At 37.3% G+C, this 24,805-nt stretch overlaps 1 protein-coding gene across 3 annotated transcripts in view; it reads right to left on the reverse strand.

Moving 5' to 3' along the window:
• The window catches only part of AHR (aryl hydrocarbon receptor), a 60,515-nt gene that overhangs the window by 26,594 nt on the left and 9,116 nt on the right, over positions 1 to 24,805 (reverse strand). For 2 of the 3 annotated variants that reach the window (XM_087945184.1, XM_026678023.2), the window contains one exon: positions 16,033 to 16,220. In XM_087945184.1, the coding sequence (XP_087801310.1) occupies positions 16,033 to 16,220 (188 nt within the window). Of the gene's footprint in view, positions 1 to 11,816; positions 11,941 to 16,032; positions 16,221 to 24,805 lie in introns of those variants that run through there. The other variant, XM_087945182.1, reaches the window with a different exon arrangement.

Here is a 24,805-nt window from a genome sequence, read left to right on the forward strand (position 1 = left end):
GCTAACATGGGTATGGGAAATAACAGACTTCGAAAGTATCAATATAGAAAAGGTCAACCAGAAGAGACTATGAGGTGGAACCTGTCTGAGGACTTTACCCAGAATAGATCTGGATACAAATACAAGGAATAGAGGAGAGAAATAAAAAGTGGAGCAATAGGGATAAGAATTCCTATTAATGTAATTCTAATTTTTTAAAAAATAAGTTTACCATATATTGATTAAAACCAAACTGTAATAGCTGCTACGAAGGAGATCATTACCGGATAATTTCATAATCAACTTCTTATACTTGTTGATAAAATAGACAAATATATAGAATGTAAACAGTACAGCAAATAAATGAAAGAGCAAATGTTGATGTTGTGATCGTATCAAAACATGCAGGATATTCATACTACTAGTAGTAACCATTTTTTAATCCCGACAGTCCCCTTGCCTTTTTATTTTATTTTTTGCTTTTTCTAGCATATCATTTGAATGGACTTTTCAAGTTACTGCTAGAATTCTCAGGTTTAAGCAAAAATTAGAAAGACTAATTGCTAAATGAAAAAAAATTAAACCTACATCTTCAGAGTAGAATTCAACTTGCTAACTACAGAAAGAAAAGAAATTCATCTGTACAACTATGCAACATTGTTTCAAATATAAACATACTAATTCTTAGATTCAGCTTTCAATTTGAATATCCAGATTTATTAGTAGTCAGCAGTGCTTCTCTATAGCAAAGTCTAGGGTACTCAATACTGAAAAGTCAGAGAAGACCATTGTTACATGACTTAGGCTCTTCTTGTTTGGACTACTGAAACATGTTATATCTAAATAACCTGTAAACAGTGTTAGGTATAACATTGATACCAAATATGGTTTGGGTGAATAAATATATAAAACTTAGATATCATGGTTTAAGTGCTTATCACTTTAAGCACAATGCAGCAGGCAATTAGCCGATTAAGGGTGCGGTTAGAAGTTACAATATAAGGAAGCATTAGAAGCTGGAAAGCTTACTGTGAGCTGACTGTCTGGCTGTGACGCTGTCTGGCTGTGATCTGTCTGGCTGTAACTGTTACTGTGTGCTGCTACGACTAACTGTGATTACTGACTGTGAGTGCCTGTGACTGAACTGTTTTTGTTTGCTACTGTTTGCTGAATATCCAGCGTTTGTTTCTCTGGAGAGTGAAACCGGAGGAGGAGAAGATATCTTTATCGGCTGATAAAGATATTGCAAGGACTCTTAACTTGGACTATACTAGTGAGTCTTACTGGATGGAAATACTGTGAATGACTTAATGGACTGAATGACAATGCTTAAACTCTAACTGGATTAAAAACTATTTAAACTACAAACAGTGTTTGTGTTCAGTGTGTGTATACTCTGGGGCCCTTCCGCTCTCGTTTGGCTGCCTGGCTTGACTACTGTTGCAATACTCTGCTAGGGGTTAATCTCCAAACCCTAACATTGGTTATGGGCCCAGCAGCATAGTCTAACTAACCAGGATATAGCAGAGAGAGTTGGTGTGAGTTGCACATTACTGTAAAAACAAACTGTTTTAATTAGTTTAAAATAGTTAAAATATCTGAAGAGTAATAGCACAAGTAAATTTGTCACAACTGTCCATGATATCCAGGCTGGATGGAACAAACTATGTTTCATGGTCAATGAAATGTAGTTTACTTCTACGCAGAGAAGGATTGTGGGACATTATAGCAAACCCACCAGATGTGAGTAGCTGGGATCCTGCTAATGATGATGATAAAGAAAAGTTACAAGACTTTAAACTGAAGAATGAGCAGGCTTTATGCATCATAGGACTGACTCTCTGTGATCAGCAGCTTGTCCATATTCGTGGAGAAGAAAATGCTGCAAACTGCTGGGAGAACCTCAGGAAGATTTATGTTCGGGACAGTGTAGGAGCACATATAAATCTTACACGGAAGCTTTTTCGAACGCATCTTCAGAGGAATGGAGATATGTTAGTTCATTTAAATTGTATGAAAAGCATTTTTCAAGATTTGCAAGAAAAAGAGCTTATATTTAATGAACTGCAACAAGTCTACATAATATTATCTTCATTAGATCAAAGCTATGATGACTATGTGACTTCGTTAGAGGTATTGCCAAAAGAAAGCCTCTCATTAACCGAGATTACAGGCAGGCTACTAGAAGAAGCCAGAAGAAGGCGTGAGCGTGACGAGCTGAGAGAAGATAAGAAAGAAGAGAAATTATCTTCAAAGCTTGAAAGAAACCAGCTAAGCAAAGTAAAGCACCTGGAAGAAGAGAATTTATCTTCAACGGCATACACAATTAAAAAGTGTTTTAATTGTGGAGGCAGAGGACATTTGGCAAGATTCTGCAAAAAGAGAAAAAGCCAGAATGTAAAAAAGCCAAAGAAAGCATTTGAACTAGCCACGTTTAGCAACTCTGATGTGAATAATAATTTATGGGTGGTTGACAGTGGCGCATCCCACTGCATCACAAGAGATAAGACAAAATTTATAAAAATGTCTACAAGTTCTCAACATATATCTCTTGCTAACGGCTGGAAACTGAAAGCTAAAGGTCAAGGTTTTGCACGTTGTCCGTACATAAACCAGGATATAAAAATGTTGTATGTACCGCAACTAAAGTTTAATTTGCTTTCAGTAAGGGTATTAGATAAATTAGGTTATGTAATTACTTTTAAGGATAATAATTGCATAATTGAAAAAGATAACAAAAGGGTAACTGCAGCTTTAAATGGAACATTATATGTATTAGATAATAGTAAGAAAGGGGAGGCACAAACTGTATTTAATAATATAAAGCCTCATGAAGAATGTATCCATTTATTGCATAGGCGTTTGGGGCATGTAAATTTTAAAATGCTAAAACGTACAGTTGAGTTATCTGAAGGAATAAGGTTAAAATCTTGTGATAAATATTTACGTTGTAATGTTTGCTGTGAAGATAAGAGCAAAGTATTGCCTGCAAATAGGCTAAATGGTTTCAAAACAAAAGAACCTTTAGAAGTAGTATTTGCAGACATAATAGGTCCAAAGAAACCCAGTATGGGGGTGCTAGATATATACTGAGCATTATGGATCATTATTCTAGATATGGGTTTTGCTATTTAATGAAAAGCAAAACTGAAACATATCAACATTTTTTCAATTGGCTTAGGTTTGCTGAAAGAAAGTCTAAACGACAACTGATAACCCTGGTGACAGATAATGGCACGGAATTTATTAATAACAAATTCCAGAACAGACTTAAGGTAGCTGGAATAGAGCATAAGAAGTCTGCTCCATACAGGCCAGAACATAATGCTTTTATTGAAAGAAGAGGCCAAACACTACAGGCAATGGTTAGAACAATGTTAAATGATTCTGGGTTACCTGATTCTTTGTGGGGGGAGGCTACAATGTGTGCTAATAACATATTGAACAACGTTGTTAATACAACAACAGGTGAAATTCCATTCACCAGGTGGCATGGCAGGAAACCTGATCTAAGTTACTTGCACACATTTGGTGCACCAGCATGGGTGCATATTCCTGCACAACTCAGAAAAAAAGGGCAACATAGAGCTAAAAGATTTTTCTTCGTTGGTTATCAGGCAAACCATAGGGCATATAGATTTTGGGAGAAAGGCACATCTAAAGTGTTATGTAGTGCTAGTGCCCAATTTCTAGAACATGAAGGATGGGAGAAATTAGAACAGGATGCCAATAAAGATGTAATTATTGAATCCTATAGAAATCCCATTAGTTATCCCTGTAACTTTAAAAATAAAGTAAAGAGAAAAATACAGGATGAAATAGTGCCCATAAAGGAAGAAACAGATTCAATAGCTGAACAGGATGAGGAAGATGAACAGGTAGTAGTTCAACAAAGTCCTCCTGTAAGCCCTGTAATTCCCAGAAGAACTACACGTATATCTAGACCGCCTGATAGGTACCAGGCTAACACAGTGTGCCAGATTAATCAAGTTCCTAATTCTGTAGAAGAAATTAAAAAGTATCCTAATAAGGAAAAAGAAAAATGGTATGCAGCAATGAATAAGGAACTGAATTCATTAAGTGATATGAAGGTGTATGAAAATGCCAAATTACCTGTAGGAAAGAAATCCATTGGCTGCAAATGGATATTTAAGGTAAAAATAGATAAGGATGGTAATTTAATCCATAAGGCAAGGTTAGTAGCCCAAGGTTTTAGGCAGAATGCTAATGACTACGATGAGGTGTTTGCACCTAGTCTTAAGGCAGCAACCTTGAGGGCAGCTTTAGTGTGGGCAGCTAGTAAAAACTATATAGTTAACCATTTAGATGTGGAAACTGCTTACTTGCACGCCCCATTAAAACATATTATTTATATGAAAAAACCTGTTGGTATTAAAAGTGAAAGTAAGGATAATAATGATTGTTGGTTGTTAAAGAAAAGTCTCTATGGTCTTAAACAATCAGGCTATGAATGGAACCAGTATATTGTAAAGGAACTAGACAATATAGGATTTAAAGCTGGTTTAGCCGATCCATGTCTGTTTAAGAGGGATACAAATGGGAAAGTATCATTATTATTACTGTTCACAGATGATATTGCTTTGATAACTGAAACTAATGATGAAGCAAATAAAATAATAGCATCATTAGGAAAGAGAATAAAGATCAAGCAATTAGGGGAGATAAAGAAGTATCTCGGTTTGAATATAAAGAAAACAAGGAAAGGTTATAAGATATCTCAGGAAGATAAGATAAGCAAATTGCTAAAAGATTACAAGATGGAGCTTTGTAAGCCAGCTAAGACTCCAATGAGTCAGGAGTTTAGCAACACTGATGTACAAAGCCCTGAGTTTGATAAGGTGATTTATCAATCTTTAATTGGTAGTTTGAGTTATATTAGTAATTGGTCTAGACCAGATATTTCGTACTGCGTGAATCAGTTGGCTAGATTCAATTCTGCACCATGTGAAAGACACTGGATAGCAGCTAAGAGGATATTAAGATATCTTAAAAAGACAATGAATTATTCATTGTATTTAGAACCAAAGGGTGATTTAATTCTAAGTGCTTATGCAGATGCTAGCTTTGCATCAGAAAGAGACACTAGAAAGTCGACTTCAGGAACAGCCATAATGCTGGGTAATACATTAATAGGCTGGAAGTCAATTAGACAACAGCATATAAGTTTGTCTACTATGGAGGCAGAATTCTCCTGTTTATCATTGTTATGTACAGAATTAATAATGTATAAACAAATGTTAATTGATATAGGTATAACAGTAGATTATCCTATAATTATACATGAAGATAATCAGGCAGCAATTCAAATGGCCACAAATATTGGAGTAAAAACAAGGAGCAAGCATACAGATCTAAGATATCTAAACGTGAGACAATCTATAAGAAGTAAGATGATTCAGCTAGAGTACTGTATGTCGGAGGACAATTTAGCTGATAATTTTACTAAAGCCCAAGGTGCCAGTAAGCACCAGGAGAGTTGTGAAAAATATGGGATAAGATTGTAAAGGTATTATATATTTATTTCACCCAAAAGGGGAGTATGTTAGGTATAACATTGATACCAAATATGGTTTGGGTGAATAAATATATAAAACTTAGATATCATGGTTTAAGTGCTTATCACTTTAAGCACAATGCAGCAGGCAATTAGCCGATTAAGGGTGCGGTTAGAAGTTACAATATAAGGAAGCATTAGAAGCTGGAAAGCTTACTGTGAGCTGACTGTCTGGCTGTGACGCTGTCTGGCTGTGATCTGTCTGGCTGTAACTGTTACTGTGTGCTGCTACGACTAACTGTGATTACTGACTGTGAGTGCCTGTGACTGAACTGTTTTTGTTTGCTACTGTTTGCTGAATATCCAGCGTTTGTTTCTCTGGAGAGTGAAACCGGAGGAGGAGAAGATATCTTTATCGGCTGATAAAGATATTGCAAGGACTCTTAACTTGGACTATACTAGTGAGTCTTACTGGATGGAAATACTGTGAATGACTTAATGGACTGAATGACAATGCTTAAACTCTAACTGGATTAAAAACTATTTAAACTACAAACAGTGTTTGTGTTCAGTGTGTGTATACTCTGGGGCCCTTCCGCTCTCGTTTGGCTGCCTGGCTTGACTACTGTTGCAATACTCTGCTAGGGGTTAATCTCCAAACCCCAACAAACAGTGATTAATTTTTTTACTTTGGCACCAAGTCAAAGTATTGATAGGAAATATGTGAATGTCCATTATGCAATTAATTACCTTCATTGTTGTTCTACTTATATCTATAGTTTAAACACTTACATGAAGGGTAGTTAAATAAGAGGAACAATTTTTCCTATAAGGTTGGCTTGCATTTCAAGATTTTCAGACCTGGTCATTTCTGTACTACCAAATTTGAACCATATTTTTAATGAGAATTATCTAGATCCTACCTTCATAGTTTTAATGTTTTCTTAAAGAGAACTTGATATATCTATTGACCTTTATTTGTTGACTTGTAATCATTGTACAATGTGTTTTAGCTAATTGTAATTTATGTTACTGATGTTTGTGCTTGGACAGCTAGGTGACACTACTCGTGCCAGACATAACTGTTACAGAGTCCACGAAACAGATGTCTCAAGTCCAGAAAAAGAATGACTGGAAGTGTGTTAATTCAAAGTCATGAAAAAGGTTCAGAATTTAAATAGTTATAGTTTGTTTGTGAAAATTGTATTGTAAGCAAGTTTGCTGAATATGGAGTTAAGGATCTGGTACGTCAGCATTTTAAGAAAACTAAATTTTAATCACTGGCTGCTAAATTGAAATCCACCCAGTTCTATTGATATACTTAAATTGTGATACTACTTATACTTACCTGAATTAAACCCACTAGGGTTTATTACTTAATTTTCACAAAACATACATACATATACACTTGTGCTGTTATGTTTATTCATTTTTTTTCACATGCTTTTCTATATAAATGGATGAGATAACAAATTATATTACTGAACTATGTTAATCTCTTATCCTCAAACAAGAGGCTGTTTAAATAAATACTTTCTGAGGAGCACTTTAAAAATTCATTTAAAAATAACCTTCAGAACCAAAAAATCAATGAAGCACATTTTTAAAAGCTATAAATAGGTAACATAAAAACTACAACAGTATACTTATATTTTATACTGAGAGTACAATTCCTGGTATACATGGCATTTAGTGTAGGATGAGTTTAATTTTATATAAGCCAGTTTGCAGGTTACAGAGTTCAGTTTGTCAGATTGAGTAATTAATTGGCAATAAATTTTTAACTGAATTATTTTAAGAACGGATATGCAAAATATAAGTAACAAAAGAAGCTCCACAAAAATGGTTTCTGCTTTATCTTTGGTAGGTATTATTTTAGTTAATTTTTAAGCATTATACAAATTGCATTACAGAGCCTCGGTAACGCAGTTGTTAGAGTGCTGTATTGCAGGCCACTTCTGCTAACTACTGACTGCCTGCAATTTGGCAGTTCAAATCCCAATAGGCTCAAGGTTGACTCAGCTTTCTATCCTTCTAAGGTAGGTAAAATGAGGACCCAAATTGTTGGGTGCAATATGCTGACTCTGTAAAACCACTTATAGAGGGCTGTAAAGCACTATCAAGTATTAGAAAAGTCTAAGTGCTATTGCTATTTCATTAAACCAATAAAAAGAAATTCAATATTAAACATAATATCTACAGTTTATATGAACTGAGATACAATGTATGTAATCTTATTAAACTTATATTAACAAATGAAACAAGATTATTCTACCTAGTATTAAGTACAGATATTTTGGAAATATTTCCATTGCTGTAATTTGCCAAAGTTTTTCAAACAAGTTGTTAATAGTTAACTATTCAAATCATACCAATATCTGGCAGTAACCAGTAATCCTAGCAGCTATAAACACATGAGATTATTTGGTATGATTTATAGCTATGGTGGTTTGCATTTGCTGACTACTGGTACTAATATTAACTATGTAATAATTAATTAACTCTATTAACAAATCATCACATAATGTGAAAAGTCCACTTAGATGCTTATAAAAAGGAAACTACTTGAAAAGGAAAACTTGGTGAAAGGGAACATAATACTCTGCAATCTTCAATACAAAGATTCCCGAATAACCATATTTTTCTCCCATATTTATCTTTGTTTTAATATATCAACTAAATTAACAGGATAAGACAAGTTTAACCTCTGTTTTTAATACATTTTATATGCCTATCCTTTGCTGTAGGACATCTGATATAATTATGCATCAAAGTAAAATGCAACTGCATGGTTCATAAAAAGTATCTGTTCGCTTAATATTTTAAATCTAGATGATATCTCAAAAGCTCCATACGATTTGATTAAAAATCTATAACAAACTAGTATTTGTACACCATTATTTATTGCAAGGCATTATGGAATCATGACAAAGCAATATTTTTGTCCCTATTCCTACCTTCTACATGCAAATTTCTTGAATGGATCATTGCAGAGAAAAATCTCAATTTTAGACAGATTTTTTTTTAAAAAATATGCAACTTACAAGCCCAATTAAAAATATCATTATATTGATAGCAGAAACAGCTTTTCCCAATGTTACAGTACTAATGTTATAATAGTACACCAAATTATGGTAATATCATTAATCCAAGTTTATAATCAAAATTTCCACACAGAAAAATTCCACTCCATATAAGTGCTGCAAAGCTTTATTGACACAAAGGAAATATCCTGCCCACTGTTCAAGTAAGTGGAATCTCTCAAGTTTGTAAACTTACAGTTTTTCCTGTTCTAATACAAAATGAAATTCAATGGTGAGAAAAGTTCTATATTTACGCAATAAATGTAAGAAAAACCAAATGCACAGGTATGGTACATGACAAACTACTCCTAAAACTAAAATCTTACAGTATCTCTGGACACCTGCATTACTGGATAGAAGCATTCTGTCTAACAGACAACAAATGGTCAAAATTGGGAGCATCCTATCAAACTCTGTACCTGTCAACAGTGGTGTCCCCCAAGGCAGTGTTCTAGGATCAACTCTTTTAATACTCTACATAAATGACCTCTGTGATCATATCAAGAGCAACTGTGTTCTCTTTGCTGATAATGTAAAGCTATTCAACACCATAGACCATACTGCTACCCTTCAAAAAGACCTTGACTATGTATCAGAACGGTCAAACAAATGGCAACTTCAAATTTCAACAAATAAATGCTCCGTCCTACATATTAGCAAAAAAAAATCAGAAAATAAAATACAGGCTGAATAGTCAAGACCTTGTTGATGATCCAACTCTGTCAAGGACCTTGCAGTACTCATCTCAAATGACCTAAGTGCTAGAGCCCACTGTAACTACATAGCCAAAAAGACATTAAGAGTTGTTAACCTAATCTTACATAGCTTTTTCTCTGGTAATATTACACTAATAACTAGAGCATACAAAACATTTGCTAGACCAATACTCGAATACAGCTCATCAGTCTGGAACCCACATTACGTATCTGATATTAACACAGTTGAGAAAGTCCAGAAATATTTCACAAGAAGAGTTCTCCACTCCTCTACTCGTTGCAGAATACCTTATGCCACCAGACTTGAAATTCAAGACCTAGGAAACCTACAACTACGCCGCCTTCGGTCCGATCTAAGTATAGTATATAAAATTATACATTGCAATGTCCTACCTGTCAATGAATACTTCAGCTTCAACCATAACAACACTAGAGCAAACAATAGATACAAACTCAAGGTTAATCACACCAAGGTTAATCGTCGTATTTCCTGATTGCAGGAAATACGACTTCAGCAACAGAGTGGTCAATGTCTGGAATACTCTACCTGACTCTGTGGCTTTTTTCCCCAAACCCCAAAAACTTTAACCTTAGACTGTCTACTATTGACCTCACCCCTTTCCTAAGAGAGGTCTCTAGGGGGCGTGCATAGAGACTAGACATCCTTTTGCCTGAAATGGTACAGTTTCCTGCCTAAGAAGCAGGTTGGACTAAGAAGCAGGAAGACTTCCAAGGTCCCTTCCAACTCTGTTGTTCTATTATTTGTTATTTTATTAGAATAGCACAGAAAATCATCTGTAAATTTCCCTTCCAGATTAACTTCATTCCTTTTCAATTTCTCCTTCCCTAGCTTGTATATTTCTGAGATCTCTTTAATACTGAACATACATTCTCTACTGATGCCAAGTCTACATCCTAGAACAGGGGTGTCAAACTCACGATGTCACGGTCGCGTCATGTGGCACATCAGGTCAGCATGTGATGCATTTGGCCCGCAGGTTGGAGTTTGACATCCCTGTCCTAGAATCATCACAACATCCTCTAAAGTCCAATCATAATAATATGAAAGAAATCACAATCTTTTCTTAGCTGTTTTTTACTTTCCTCTTACTATTCTTCCAAAGGCAAAAGTCATTTCACATAGCCATACTATTTTTTACATTAATCTACAGAACTGCTTTTTAAAAACTTTTAAGAAGGTTCCAAATTAATTATTTAACTTGTGTTTCATAAGATTTGTTTCAATAAAATTCTGTTCTGAAAATAATTTAAATTAATCTCTATTATTTTCTTGTATTTTCTAAGGGATTTCCTTTTCTACAATAAGCATTTCCAATTATATTTCCTTATGTTTTGTCAGGAAACATGCTAGTTTGTGTATGATCTGCTTATGGAATTAAACTCGGATTACACCAAGAAAGTGCTACTGAAGTACACATTTTCTTAAATTCCCTTAGGTGTTCATGTCCCAGAATGCTTGTTCTTTGAGTACAGAGAAATATTCTGAAAATAAATTTAAAAATATGGGCTAAGTATTGTACCATCAAAAATCTATTTTCCTATGAGCAATAGAATAATATATAGTCTATACTAATTTTTAATTTTTCCAAACAGCATTCAGTGGGTGGGGTAGTAAAATATTGAAAAGTTGAAATGAATGTAGTAGGACCAATAAGTTCAGAAGTCTTTGAAAGTAAGATCAGGTTTGAAAATTGGCTGGATAAGGTAATGAGTGACAGAGAAAAATACATCTCCTGATGTATTCCTACAGGGTGGGCAGTTAAGCAATAACTTAGTATGCAAGTGAAAGTACCTTCTTTTTCTTGTTCTCCTCTGGTCATATAATTCAAAATGAAATATATAAAACACATTCCATACCTTCAAGTGTACACAAATCTGCACAGATATTTCATGAGGTAAGAGCATCAACAAACTCCCCAATGTGTAGATATTTTACTTTGTTATACAAAGTACATATGCTTTTTATGGTCACTGTTGGTGAAAACAGTGAAAGCAATTATTCTAGAAACCATACTCAGCATGTCTTGCCTGGCTTAATTTAAACATTGTTTATACAAAAGTAGAAAGAAAGATATAAAAAGTGAAAATGTAAGAGATGACCAGGTTGAGCCTGAAGGAGGGGTCAAGTGCATCATTAGTCTTCATCTTTTCATGCCCACAAGAGTCCAGCCACCTTGAATTCCGTTGATTCTTAACTACCACTATTTTGTTTGGACTGTTAATAGTTCAGGTTCTTTTTGCTGAGCCGGAGTGGGCATGGCCTACAGGTGACACATCTGGCCCGTGGGCTGCCAGTTTCACAAACTTGTTGTAGAGAGTGTTAGCATGCAATAAGCCTATATTCATTTGAACCGCTCTGGCTCCCAATTCCTTATGCTTGACAGAAAAGTCAACATTATAGAATATCAGAGAATAGTGCATGCAAACTTGCTTCTTTCAACTGGAATAAAGCAGACCTTGCATTTTACTGCCCATGGGCCTCATATGGCCCCTTTGGCTCACCTTGTCTGGCTCCCAAGATCAGCAGCATCAATGGCAGGTGTGAGCAGCAGGAGGGAGAGGGTAGTGTTGCCAGGGATGCAGTATCAGGGGAGAACAGAATGTTTGAAGGGCAGCATTCAGTGGGTGGGGTAGCTGCATGGATAGTAGCAGCCCTCCACAACAGTCCCAGTTTCTCACATGGCCCTTTGGGAAAATGTATTGCTCACTCCTGGAATAAGGAGTGAAATAATACTTGAATGTCAAGAATAGCAAATATTTTAACACTGCCATTTGACCACTTTAAAAAAATAACATATTGCTTAAGGCGTACTGTTTCATAAAATATTCTCACAAGTAAGCCTGTTCTGGTCCTGGATTAACCAACTTCCTAACTGGATTGTTTAAATCTAGAAAAAGGCAAGTGTTTTCTTTGGGGAAGAAAAATCTATTGTTTCAGATAACGCTTGGGTTTCCTTTTAAACGTGATCATATGATTGCAGGTTTATATTTTAACTTTCCTCAGGAATTCACACACCCCTCATTTGTATCCTGTTATTCATTTAGCATTTCCCTTTTGCTTCAACAGACTTAACAAAAATCCATAAGCAAAAGAGAACTTTTACATTTACAAGACATGTTATAATTCAATACTAATACTTATGTGTTAGAACCTGCTTCATGTGTAAAACTGTATTTTTACATCTTTCCACTAATTATCCTCTCTTTCATGTAACTCCATGATTAACTATAGCAAAGGAGGCCAACAAGCAAGAGAAGCATGTATATGGTTGCCAGCCAACAACAGCTTCCTAACTTTACTGGGTATTGCTTCCATAAAAAAACTATTACTATACTGCAGGCTACATAAGCCTGGCATGCTACAAACAGATGAAGTCATATCTGCATGGGGTGGGGATGTATTCAGAAGGTGAACGTGCAACAATACATCATATATTTGTTTTGAAATCACCTTACAGGTATTTCTAAATCTAAATCTCTGTTAACACTGAAGACTTTATAGAGCAGGAATGGAAAATGTATGTTGCTTAACCAACTAATATAAAGCTTTGCCTTGATCTAGACTATAATATTTCTAAAACAGATTCACTGATATCAATGGTTCAAATAGAACTAGAGAACATCCATTATTTTAATATGCTCTTTTTATTATTATTTCTGTTCAATCATGTCCAATTCTCAAAGACTGCCTAAAAAAGTTTTCTTGGAAAGATTTTTTAAAAATGGCTCACCATTGTCTCCTTCCCAGGGTGAAAGAAAGTGACTGGCCCAAGATCATTTAGGCTTTGTACCTAAAGTGGGATCAGCCTCCCAGTTTCTAGCCTGATGTCTTAACCACTACACCAAATTGACTCTCCTAACAACATTAGATGCTGTGGTAATACAGTGGTTAAAATACAGTATTGCAGGCAAACTTGCCCACTGTTAGGAGTTTCATCCTGACCAGTTCAAGGTTGACTCAGACTTCCATCCTTCCAACATCAGTAAAATGAGGACCCAGATTGTTGGGAGCAGTAGGCTGACTCTGTAAGCCATTAGAGAGGGCTGTAAAGCACTATGAAGGGATATATAAGTCTAAATACTATTGCTAGTGTTATTGCTATATCCTGACAGCTCTCTATTTTCCCCCAAACTCATATATGAGAACAGATATCCAAAATCCATATTTTGTGCTCTTATTAGCCACTCATTTATTTTTGCACATTGTTTCAGGGTAAAGGGATTGTCCAATATAGCTGAAATACAGTAGAGTGAGTCCTAATTCTTATCTTCAATTTATTTTTCTTTGCTTCATAAACTCACAGAACAGGTTGATAAATAGGCTTAATGAGAAAAGAAAAAAATGCAAACGTGCAAAAATTGTCAATATGAAAAAGCACCAAGGCTTTGTCTGCACAACCTCACCATTCTGCTGATATCTAACTGTATTTCAAGGTTACAAGCCTGTTTGCGGGCTGGTTGGCAGATTTTCAAGCACTCTTGAGACAAAAAGGAAAATGGGAGTAGAGAACTTTGCCTGGGCCCAGGATGAAGATATTCCATGACCAATCTAATTGGCTGTACTAAAATATCAATACCAAATTGATCTCACCATTCACTAATCACTCAACTATTCTTCTGGTATTTTAACACATCTTGAAACTGGTACCTGTTGCTGTTTGCTCAAGGGAGAAAAGCAACACTTTAGCATAAGAACCGCAAAGAATGATTTAAGATGTCTCACACGTGATCAGACAGAAAGCATCATATGGATATATAAGAACAAAAAAAGGGGGAGTATCTTGGGCATGTATGTGCAGTGATGAGGTATAAGTAGAGAAAGATCATTGGTAAGAAACTGTCCCAAACACTCAGAAGAAATTAATAAGACAGGAGAAGCTTAGCATTTCACAATCACCCAACATTCATCTACTATAAAGCATATTCTACTCAATTAAATTCTCCAGAATTACCAAAAGCCAAACATTCTCACATTACTAAATTGATGTAGCATGCAAGTTCTGCTTTGGATTTGTTTCCAAGAGAGTATATATTCTAATAAGTTACACTGATAACCCAACTCACAGGATCAAAATTTAACAAAGCTATAGATTAATTTCTGTGACTGTTTTTAAGAGGTATCCATACTTATTTTCCTGTACATTTTGTAAAATTATGCACTGAGAGTAGGGGTGGAGAAGGGCCAGAAACATTTTGTCCAGCCCAAACCTGCAGTGGATCTTGAAAAAGTTCTTAAATCTAATCAGGTAAAGAATTCTTTCAGATTTTGAACATTGTTTCTACAGGGATGATTGTGTTCTATTGTAACCCTTCTAAGTATATAATTCAATTTGATAATGAGAGACAATATATGCCCTTTCTAATCTCTTGCACAATTCCATATCACATTGATATAAAGTACAATTGCAACTATACAAAGTACAATCGCTAATATTGTACACACACAACTCCTCCTCAGTCAGTTTTCTAACTCTGAGAAAGACACACACACACACACAGAGTGGTGGGATTCAAAGAATTTAACAACCAGTTGGCTGTCATGGGAGGCGTGGTCCATCCCCGTTCTTCAGCTCTGCTGCACATGCGGGGCGAGCCTCCCGCGATGGCCAACCTGACCCTGGGCACTGGTTGTTAAATTACCTCCCCCCCCATCAAAGTGGATTCTGGACGCTGCACTGCAATGGTGAAACGGGCAACAGAACGACTGACAGGAGGGAAGGAGGAAGAAAGAGAGAAAGCGGCCTTCTCCTTCCCTCGTGCTGGCTGCTCCGTTGCCCGTTTCTCCATTGTAGCACTTAAATCTACAGTTAATGTATATATAATGTACACTAAATGTACACTTACCGTATATGCCGCGTATAAGGCGACCCGGCGTATAAGACGACCCCCAACATTTCCACTCAAAATATAGTTTGTTATATACTCGCCCCTCTTCCGCACGCCTTCCACTTTTGCACTTTTTTTTTTTTGAGGCACTTTTGTGCACCGTGGAAAGCGAATCCCGTGAAGCGAAGAGACAGCCAGCCTTCTCCCAGCTCCCAAGGAAGCGAGGCTCGCACCGCCCGAGCTCCGCTGAGGTATCCGGCTGGGGCTGTCAGGAGTTGTTACCGCTGGCGCAGCTCCGCGCAGCTCCAGTCCCGCGTTGCCTCGAGAAGGGGAAAGGCAAAAAGGAAGAGCCGCCGCGGCGCTTTGCAATGGCAGCAGCGGCTCTTCCTTTTGCCTTTCCCTCTCGAGGCAACGCGGACTGGAGCTGCGCGAGCTGCGCCAGCGGTAACAACTCCTGACAGCCCCAGCTGGATACCTCAGCGGAGCTCGGGCGGTGCGAGCCTCGCTTTCCTTGGGAGCTGGGAGAAGGCTGGCTGCTCTTTCGGCTTCACGGGATCGCTTCCACGGTGCGCAAAAATGCCTCAGCCATGGCAGCCGCAGTGCTTCCCAATTACTATTTGCCGGCGTATAAAGATGACCCGGCGTATAAGACGACCCCCCCAATTGGAGGCATGTTTTTCAGGGCAAAAAAGTCATCTTATACGCCGGCAAATACGGTATATACGCTTAAAAGGAACACAACTTTTAAAAGGAATACAACTTTTAATTTTTTTAAACATTGAGAGCCAAATTCTTCTCAGTTTCAGCTTTAAAAAAGAGGACTAAAAAGGGGGGATAACTTAAGAGAATAGTAACATTATATCGGTCAGGAAAACAAATTCAAATTTCTTACCATCAAAGAAACTTTTGGCTCTCAGGTAACTCACGCTCAGTCTAAGTACAGAAAGTTTATCCAATTTGGCAATAACATCCTGAGGGAATGGCAGAAGACCAGCCAGACGATCCAGCTCAGCATTCAATCGATCTCTATGCCTTTTCGATGGATTTGACTTCACTCCTTCAGGAGGGGAAGGTTTTACTCTGCCATAATAATAGGACATAGTGAGATCACATTTGAAACATGTGTATTTTCACCTATAACAAGTATCATTCAGAAGTATCCCAAAATAATATATACAATTTCTTACTGGTCCTATGAGTTTCAGTGAATGTATTTTTGTTTTCAAAGGTATCCATTAAAATGAAAACTGTTAGGAAGTGACCAAGCAGGGTAAGGGCAGAAGAAGAGCTGAAAGATATTCTGATCATACTTTGGGTTTAAAATGATAATATCTTGCAACTGTTTTATCAGTATGTACCATCTATAACTAACAGAAAAACTTTATATTTAAGTTTTTTAGTTATTTTATCTTTTTTTAAAAAAAAATGTTACACATTATTATTACTGACAGCAATTAACTATAATCAAGTATGCTGATCCAGTGCAGTTAGATAATTTTTTGAATTGCCAGCTAGACAGTGACTGGTCCAAAGATGCCTAGTTTACTGTGCCTAAAAAGGACTACAACCTGGGCTTCTCTGTTCCTAATCCAGCATTTTACCCACTATACAATATCAGATCTCAAATAGTACACATATGTTTATAAAATTGATATACCACACTTCCAGAAATCTTCAGGATAGTTCATACGCACTATAAAACCCACGCACTATAAAAACAAACAGTCATATACGGTAGATATAAAATTGTTAAAATACCAGTTTTGAGATATATAAAAAAAAAGTCAAACCAAGATATTTAAAGTGACCAGAAGAGACCTGTGTAATCTGACAGATCTAGAGTGTTTTTGCAAAGAAAAGTGGGCAAAGATTCCCAAGGCAATATGTGCCATGTGATAGGCTCCAAAGGACTAATAAAATTAAAAGCTTCTTTGATGATGTATTAGTTTAAAGGTGTAAACACTTATTCAACCACACTACTGTATGCTTTTTATTGTTATTTTGTCAACCTAAAAGATTTAACTTTGTTTTTCAATTAAATGATACAATTAATTTGTTATATAAAAAATTTCTAAAGTGATTTATCTTGGTTTGGTTTTTTTACATCTGAAAAATCTGACATTATAGCACAGGTGTTCAGACTTTTTATATCTACTGAAACTATCAGAGCTATAATATTTAAATTCTAGACTAGAGAATACAAATACATTTACCAAGAATTGAAAATATATTTATATAAGGTGAAATAATCAGACTCAGTTGCTATTCTCCTCAGAGGTTACACTGTCATGTAAAAACTATTGGAACCTTAAACTGCAAGCTTACTTATGCATGTGTCTCTATGTTGTTGAAATATATTTTTCATTTGCAACTGCGCAGCTGAGTCCCCAGAATTACAGAGTTACATAAATAGCTTATGAAACAGATAATATGCACATAGTTACTTTTCAAACATCCGCCCACACAACAAGGTTAATGTGTGAATTGGGTCATGTAACCAGTAGTTGGCATTCCTAATTTTTTGAAAACATATTTTGTTGACAAATAAATTTATTTAATTGCAGATTAATTTATCTATCTGTTGAGTTCCAGATCAGGTATATTCTGTTCCAGATAAAATTGAAATATTTCATCATGAATAACTTCTACAATAACTATGTCTTTATGCTCACAAAAACTCAATTGTAAGAGTCAATAAATGTCTAGATTTTTAAAGAGGCTTTTAAAAGAGGGAATCATACAATGGAACAGGTCTTGAATGTTCACTATAAATTAAATGGTTCATTCTGATCATAAAGCCAAAACCAAACTAGCCATTGCTTTCAATTTTTTTCAAAAAACATTACCTTCAAAGTTCATTGGGGACCATTGATTCTAAGAGTCACTGGCCTGCCCTCATGGCCCACCTACCCACTGGCCCCCACCCTGCAAAAAGCAGTGCAGCCCTCACCAGCCAGGACGAGGTGATGGTGCTGTTGCAGCAAGGGGGGGGGGGGCTGGAGGCACAGGCGGGCTGAAGTGGCAATGGAGATGGCCGGAAGGTGCAGGAACGCCACGCTACTTGCATTTTCGCAGCAATCCCGCACCTTCCAGTTCGCCTCTCCTGGCCTGGGTTCCTCCTCGATGGCCGTGGGCTATAGGGACAGCCCAGGGCAGGGAAAGTACCAGCTGGTGATGGTGGTGGGAGAGGGCGGAGTGGGCAAGTCTGCACTCACCACCCAGTTCAGAGGTCCAGAATAGGGCGGTATCGGCAACGTCAGTTTTCTCGTCCCTCTCGGCGCTCTGGTCTGCTGCCGCCCTCTCCACAGCACCAGCCATCGCTGCCTGGGTAAAACACAGGAAAAGTGAGCAGAAACATAGCTCTTGCTGGGGCGAAAGAGTGGAAATCAAAGAAGGCACAGGCAAGAGAAGACAGAAGCTGCCACCTTTGAAAGGCAGAAACTGCCGCTTTCTGTTGCCTGTGCCTTCTGATCTCCGCTCTTTCACCCCAGCGAGAGCTATGTTTCTGCTCGCTTTCTTTTCCTTTCTTTTCTAGGCAGCACTGGATGGGGCCATGAGGGGGCAGCAGAGACGTCAGGGCTGCTATCCCCCTCAGCAAGCCAGGCCTGGAGGAACGCAAAGAATTGTGGGCGAGTGCCAGAGAAATGTGTGTTGGAAATGCCAACACACATTTCCAGTGCGCTCTCCTCTATCCTGAAGTAGGACTGAGTGGGAGGAAGGGAGCAGGGAGAAGGGTAGGAGGGAAGGGGAAGCCTGGCTGGTTTTCCTTTGGCATGGGGTGGGGGGGAGACCAAACGAGTGCTGAGGAAGACGGGCTCCTAATAACCAGCCTATTTATGCAGGCAAGAGCTTTTCTGGGCTCCACCCCCCCCTTCAGCCTCCACATAGGGCCGGACCCTTCTCTGCTTGGAAGCAGTGGGAGAAACCTGTAGCTTAGTCTGAGGAGGGGAGTCTTCTTGTGTGGAGGAGGAAGGGGAGGTGTTGCCTAGTTATTAGGAGCTCGTCTTCCTCAGCACTTCCAGCTGGCCCTCCTTCCCTCCCCCAACTCCAGGCAGCCACACCTGGCAAAGGAGAGATTTCCTCTGACTTGGGGGAGATATGAAATGACAGGAGACTATTCCTTCCGTTTGGAGCCGGTTCCTCCCCGTCCATATCTTCCCAGCCTCCAGGCCCCTCTTTCTTCCCAAAGGATGAGAAAGGCACCTCTTTTTCCTTTGATCTGCCCCACAATTATGATTAAGCATTTATGATTTTGTTATAATTATATATATGTATGTATGTCTAATTAAATTTATATTTAATATAAAAAATAAAATTTTTATATTAAATATATTTAAAAAAAAATTGTATTAGTGGTCCTCGGGATTTAAAAGTATGAGTTCGGTGGTCCCTGAGGTCCAAAAGGTTGGTGACCCCTGATTTAGTAGGATGTTTGCATTTACAACTGCTATGCCTAATCTCTGCAACATATACTATCGAAATCCATGTTCATATACATACACGCATGCATGCATACATACATATACTTTTTCGGAACATATGCATATACTCAGCAACTTATACAAAAGTTAGCCAGCTGGTGGAAGTACAGAAGGATATGAAGATTAAGGATAAAATTCAGTTATTGAAAAAAATACAGTGGCTTGACTCCATCTGAAGTCCTAAAGCCTGCTAAACAAAGGCTCAAAGCACGGCTAGCAGGCCAAGAAGATAAATGCCCTATTTGAACTATCCAAAGTATCCTGAATACAAAACAGTAATAGCAGAACCACCAACAGCAAAAATACAGGAGAAAAAGAAGACCTATAATCCCAAATGCAAAGCACTTGCAGGACCCAAGAGCGTATCACCCAGCAATCTCCCAGAACAGGAACTAATCACGGGCACACCAGCAGACATTCAAAAGCAGGCCAAGAAATGAAGAGCTGGACGACACCTGGCCCAGATATGATCCATATCTACTGGCTAAGAATTAGCATTAGCGTGAACGCTAGCAGCATAGATGAACAGCTGTCAGCAACATGCTACCACCAAGAGTAGCACAAATGAACCAGCTGCTAGGAGCAGGCTCTCACCAATCTGACTAACACAAGGAAGAACAGTGATGTTTAGGTAAAACCCTCACAAGGGAACAGCACCATCTAATTATAGGCCAATAACTTCTCACTCTACAACAAAGAAAATTCTATCATGCATCATAGCCACTGTACTACAAGACCATATGGATAATTACACAGATAGATAATGCAGTCACCCAAGACTCAAGGTCTAGACCAGATGTGTCAAACTCTATTTCATTGAGGACTGCATCAGGATTTGAGATGGTGCGTAGTTAATTCAGTGTCAGTTGTCGAGGCTCTGTTTTCAACCATGATATCATCCTGCAGCTCTCTGCCAACAAAAATGGAGTGTGCGGTCACCCTGGGCCTCCGTTTTCGCTCGCTTAGGACTGCAGGAGACCGTTGTGGCCAAAAATGGAGCCCAGGGGGGCCTCCCTGAGCTCCATTTTTGCTGGCAGAGGCACTGTGGGCTGGTCCTTTGCTATTTACAGGGAAGCCCCATGGCCCAGTTCTAAGCACCCCGCTGGCCAGATCTGGCTCCCGGGCCTTGAGTTTGACACCCCTAGTTTAGACAGACCAATCTAACCATAGCCTGAATTGATTACAGGAAATTACATTTCAATGACATACATATGGGTCTGACACTATACAAAGTTAACAGGGCACTATGGACTTTCCTGTGCCATATACTATACTATGTGGCATATATTAAGGTAATGCACTGTCCCTGCTGCTATTCCGCATAGTTTAGAACCCCCCAGCAATATAATCACAAAGACTAGAAATGGATAGAACAAGAGTGGAACTACTACCAGCCACCTCTTCTACCTGGATGACAAAAAGCAGTATGCTACGAGTGAATGGAACAACTTGATATAGATCTAATGACATCAGGAAGTGTGGCCAGATGAAAGTGAAGAGAGGGAAAGTAGTTGGAACTGATAAGAACTACAGCAGGCCACATATTGACCAACTATGAGTACCTTGGTATCCCACAGTCACATTATGAAACCATAATGAGGCAGCAAAGGAAAAAAAAATCAGCATCCAAATACTACCAAGACCTCGAGAGCTAGGCCAATGAGAAGAAAAAGATTCTTGCCATCAACATATACACCTGCCAGTCATTAGATGCACTGCAGGTGTAGTGAATTGGCCAAAGGAAGACTAGCAAGCTGCTGAAGTGAAGCCCAAAAGATCCTCATAATATATGGAAATGTCCAGCCCAAATCCAACACCAGAGATGTTACATTGATCAGAAAGAGGACAGGCAGAGTCTGGTGAATGTCAAAGTAACTGTCCTGCACAAAACCCAGAATATCCAGAAATACATCAATAAAATGGTACATAAAGAGGAGCTACTAAGAAAATGCCTGAGACAGTAGATGACACCTTATATGGGATGCATCATCAACAAATATTTAAGGTTATTGATACTGGGAAATGCTGTCAGTGGCTGCAAAAGGCTGGACTAAAAGACAACATTGAGGGATCAGGGATATTCTATGGATCTGGGATATCAAATCCATAGAAATAGGTCTTGAGATGCAGTGTGTACAAAGAGGTTTTAGACACAGTCCAATGTAAGATGTAAGATACAAATAGGAACAGCATGGCTGTTTTAAAAATTTTGAGTCATATTATAGAATTTTCCATAATAGTTACGTAAGGAGAGGTAGTCCTCTACTTACAACACAGTTGATCCCAAAATTTAGGTTGCTAAGCAAAAAAAATTGTTGAGTTTTGCTCCATTTTATGATTTTTCTTGCCATGTTTGTTAAGTGAATCACTGCAGTTGTTAAATTAGTAACACGGTGGTTAACTGAATCTGGTTTCCCCATTGACTTTGCTTACCAGAAGGTTGCAAAAGATGATCACATGACCCTGGGACACTGCAACTGTCATAAATGTGAGTCAGTTGTCAAACATCTGAATATAAAACACATGACCATGAGATTGCTGCAATGGTCATAAGTGTGGTCATCAGTTTTTTCAGTTGTAATTTTGACGGTCACTAAATGAATTGTTGTAAGTCAAAGATTACCTGTATTTTGTTACTTCCTCAAACTAAGCGTTGTAAGCAGAAATTTTGACACAGCTTGTCAATCTACTCTTATTTTTTAGAAGACAAATCAAATTAATGAATATTCTTTTGGACAAATCAAAACAAACTATGTTAATAATTGTGATTATAAAATATAAAAGTGGTTTTGTAGAATTTAAATGCCATTTATGATGATTAAAAAAAATATTATTGAAGTAGAAGCTATAACTTAAGCCAAAGTAGAAAAACTGACACTACACTGATTTTATGAATGAATTGATTTGTCTCTTTGATAAATACATAATTTTCCCAGATAATAAATTAAAATCTTCATTTAGTTACCCTTATATTTTCATCTAACACTGTTAATTACTCCTCAAAGTTAAACAATAAAACCATATTTAAACCCATTCAAATAGTACGTATAAATCTATGCTACAGGACCAACTTCCTATAAATATGGAGAGTTTACACTCTAACAGGAGTATAAAATAATATATTTAGAAAATTGCCATTAATTCTTATTTAGGATCTTGATAGGATTTAAGGGGAGCTTTTTTAATTCTCCTGACAATGGTTTTTTACAGGAAAAAAAGGCCTAGAAATGCACAACAGATGATAGAGATGCAAAAAGATAGAGAAGCCAATTATAGGAGAGAGTCAGTCACAATTGTATTTCAAAATGATCTTATCTATATGGGAGGGAGGGAGGGAAGGAAGGAGAGAGAGAGAGAATAAGTGAATTTCATTTGGCCACTAAAATATACAGTATACTTTCCCTTAACACTCCTTAACACTTAAATATTTCCCTAAATTTGAAGACTCCATTATAAAATGGCATGCATGATAATTTTTAGGTACAGATTATAATACTATTCCTAGTTGGAATGACCAGATTCTTTTTTTAAAATTGCATAGTAACCAGGATCTGTTTCTCAAACAGGGAATATTACATATTTCCTATTATTTCCTAATATTTTACTCTATATATGTTTAACGTACATATTCAGTACATATATGTGAAAGATTAGTAAGATTAATAGGTTTCATTTGTACTAAAAATGTTTAAAACATTATCATTAACAACCTATAGGTATCATTGTTCTAAATTCTGACCATCACTACTTTCAAAAGATTAAGCATTAAAAAGAAAAAGAAATATTTTTTAGGTCAAATGCCATAATGATTAGTAAATTTAAATGTGTATTCCTGAGATTGTAATATGTAATTTATGTATTTTTATATTAATTATGTTTTAATGAATTACCAAAATATTTGTATAGATATTACAAAATTAAATTTCAAAGTATTTCAAAATATATCTATTATCTATATGTCTTGTGATAGGAAAGAGAGAGCTTTGTTTTATTAGACAACAAGCATAAAAATTTAAAGTTACAGGTAATTTACACTTAATGACTATTTGTTCATTTGAAGTTACAATGATGCTGAACAAGAGGGACTTATGAGCTGTCCTCTAATTAAAAGCCATTGTGTAACCCTATGCTCATGTGATCAACATATGAAAACTTCCCTGCCACCTTCCCCAAAGAAAAGTCAATATAGAAACCAGCAGGATGTCCCAAGCCAAGGTAATGTGAAATCCTCACTTAACAACCACAGTAATTCGTTAAATGACAGCAATTAGAAGTGCCAGAATTGTCATTGTAACTCAGCAGTCATGCAATTCTTTTATTTACAATTGCAATGTTTAACAATGGAATTTTCATTCCCGATTACCATCATTAAGTGAGGACTATATGTACAAAGTCATTTGCACAAGATGACATTCTTAAACATCTCTTTCAATTGAGACCTGAGTATAGTGCTACGATGGCAGTAATTGTGGATGATTGCTGGTAGGATCAGGATGATAGTAATGCATACATACTGGCTTTCCTTGATCTCTTAGTGGATCATGATATCATTCTGGACTGGCTTAGAGATTTGAGAACAGAGACCACAGTGTTGTAGTACAGGGATGCCAAACTCGCGGCGTCATATTGTCATCACGTGACATATCACAACTTTTTCCCCCTTTGGTAAACCAGGATGGGCATGTGTCTCATCCAGCCCGTGGGCCGTGAGTTTGACACCTCTGTTGTAAGTAGTTCTTTTCCTTCCTCTGGGATTAGTTCAAGCTGGTGTTGGTAAAGAGTGAAGTTGAATATTGAGCCCATGCATTGTAAGGTTCCTTAGAGATTCCCCTCTTTTCAGTCCTAATTAACAACTGTATGAAGCTTCTGGATGGAGTTCTATTGTTGTAATGGTATGTAGGAATGATCTTAAGAAATAGAAGTCACAGACACAGACTAAAGATGGAACCACATATCAAATGGCATGTAAAAGATATTTCATCTCATGTAAGCAGGAGGGTGTAGGAAACATTTTAAAGGGACTCTCCCTAGGAAAAAAAGAAAGAAAGAAAGAAAGAAAGAAAGAAAGAAAGAAAGAAAGAAAGAAAGAAAGAAAGGAAGGAAGGAAGGAAGGAAGGAAGGAAGGAAGGAAGGAAGGAAGGAAGGAAGGAAGGAAGGAAGGAAGGAAGGAAGGAAGGAAGGAAG

This window comes from Notechis scutatus, chromosome Z (genome assembly GCF_049901735.1).
Source record: "Notechis scutatus isolate UNSWTSFEM ecotype Mainland chromosome Z, rNotScu1.2, whole genome shotgun sequence".
NCBI classification, from domain to species: Eukaryota; Metazoa; Chordata; class Lepidosauria; order Squamata; family Elapidae; genus Notechis; species Notechis scutatus.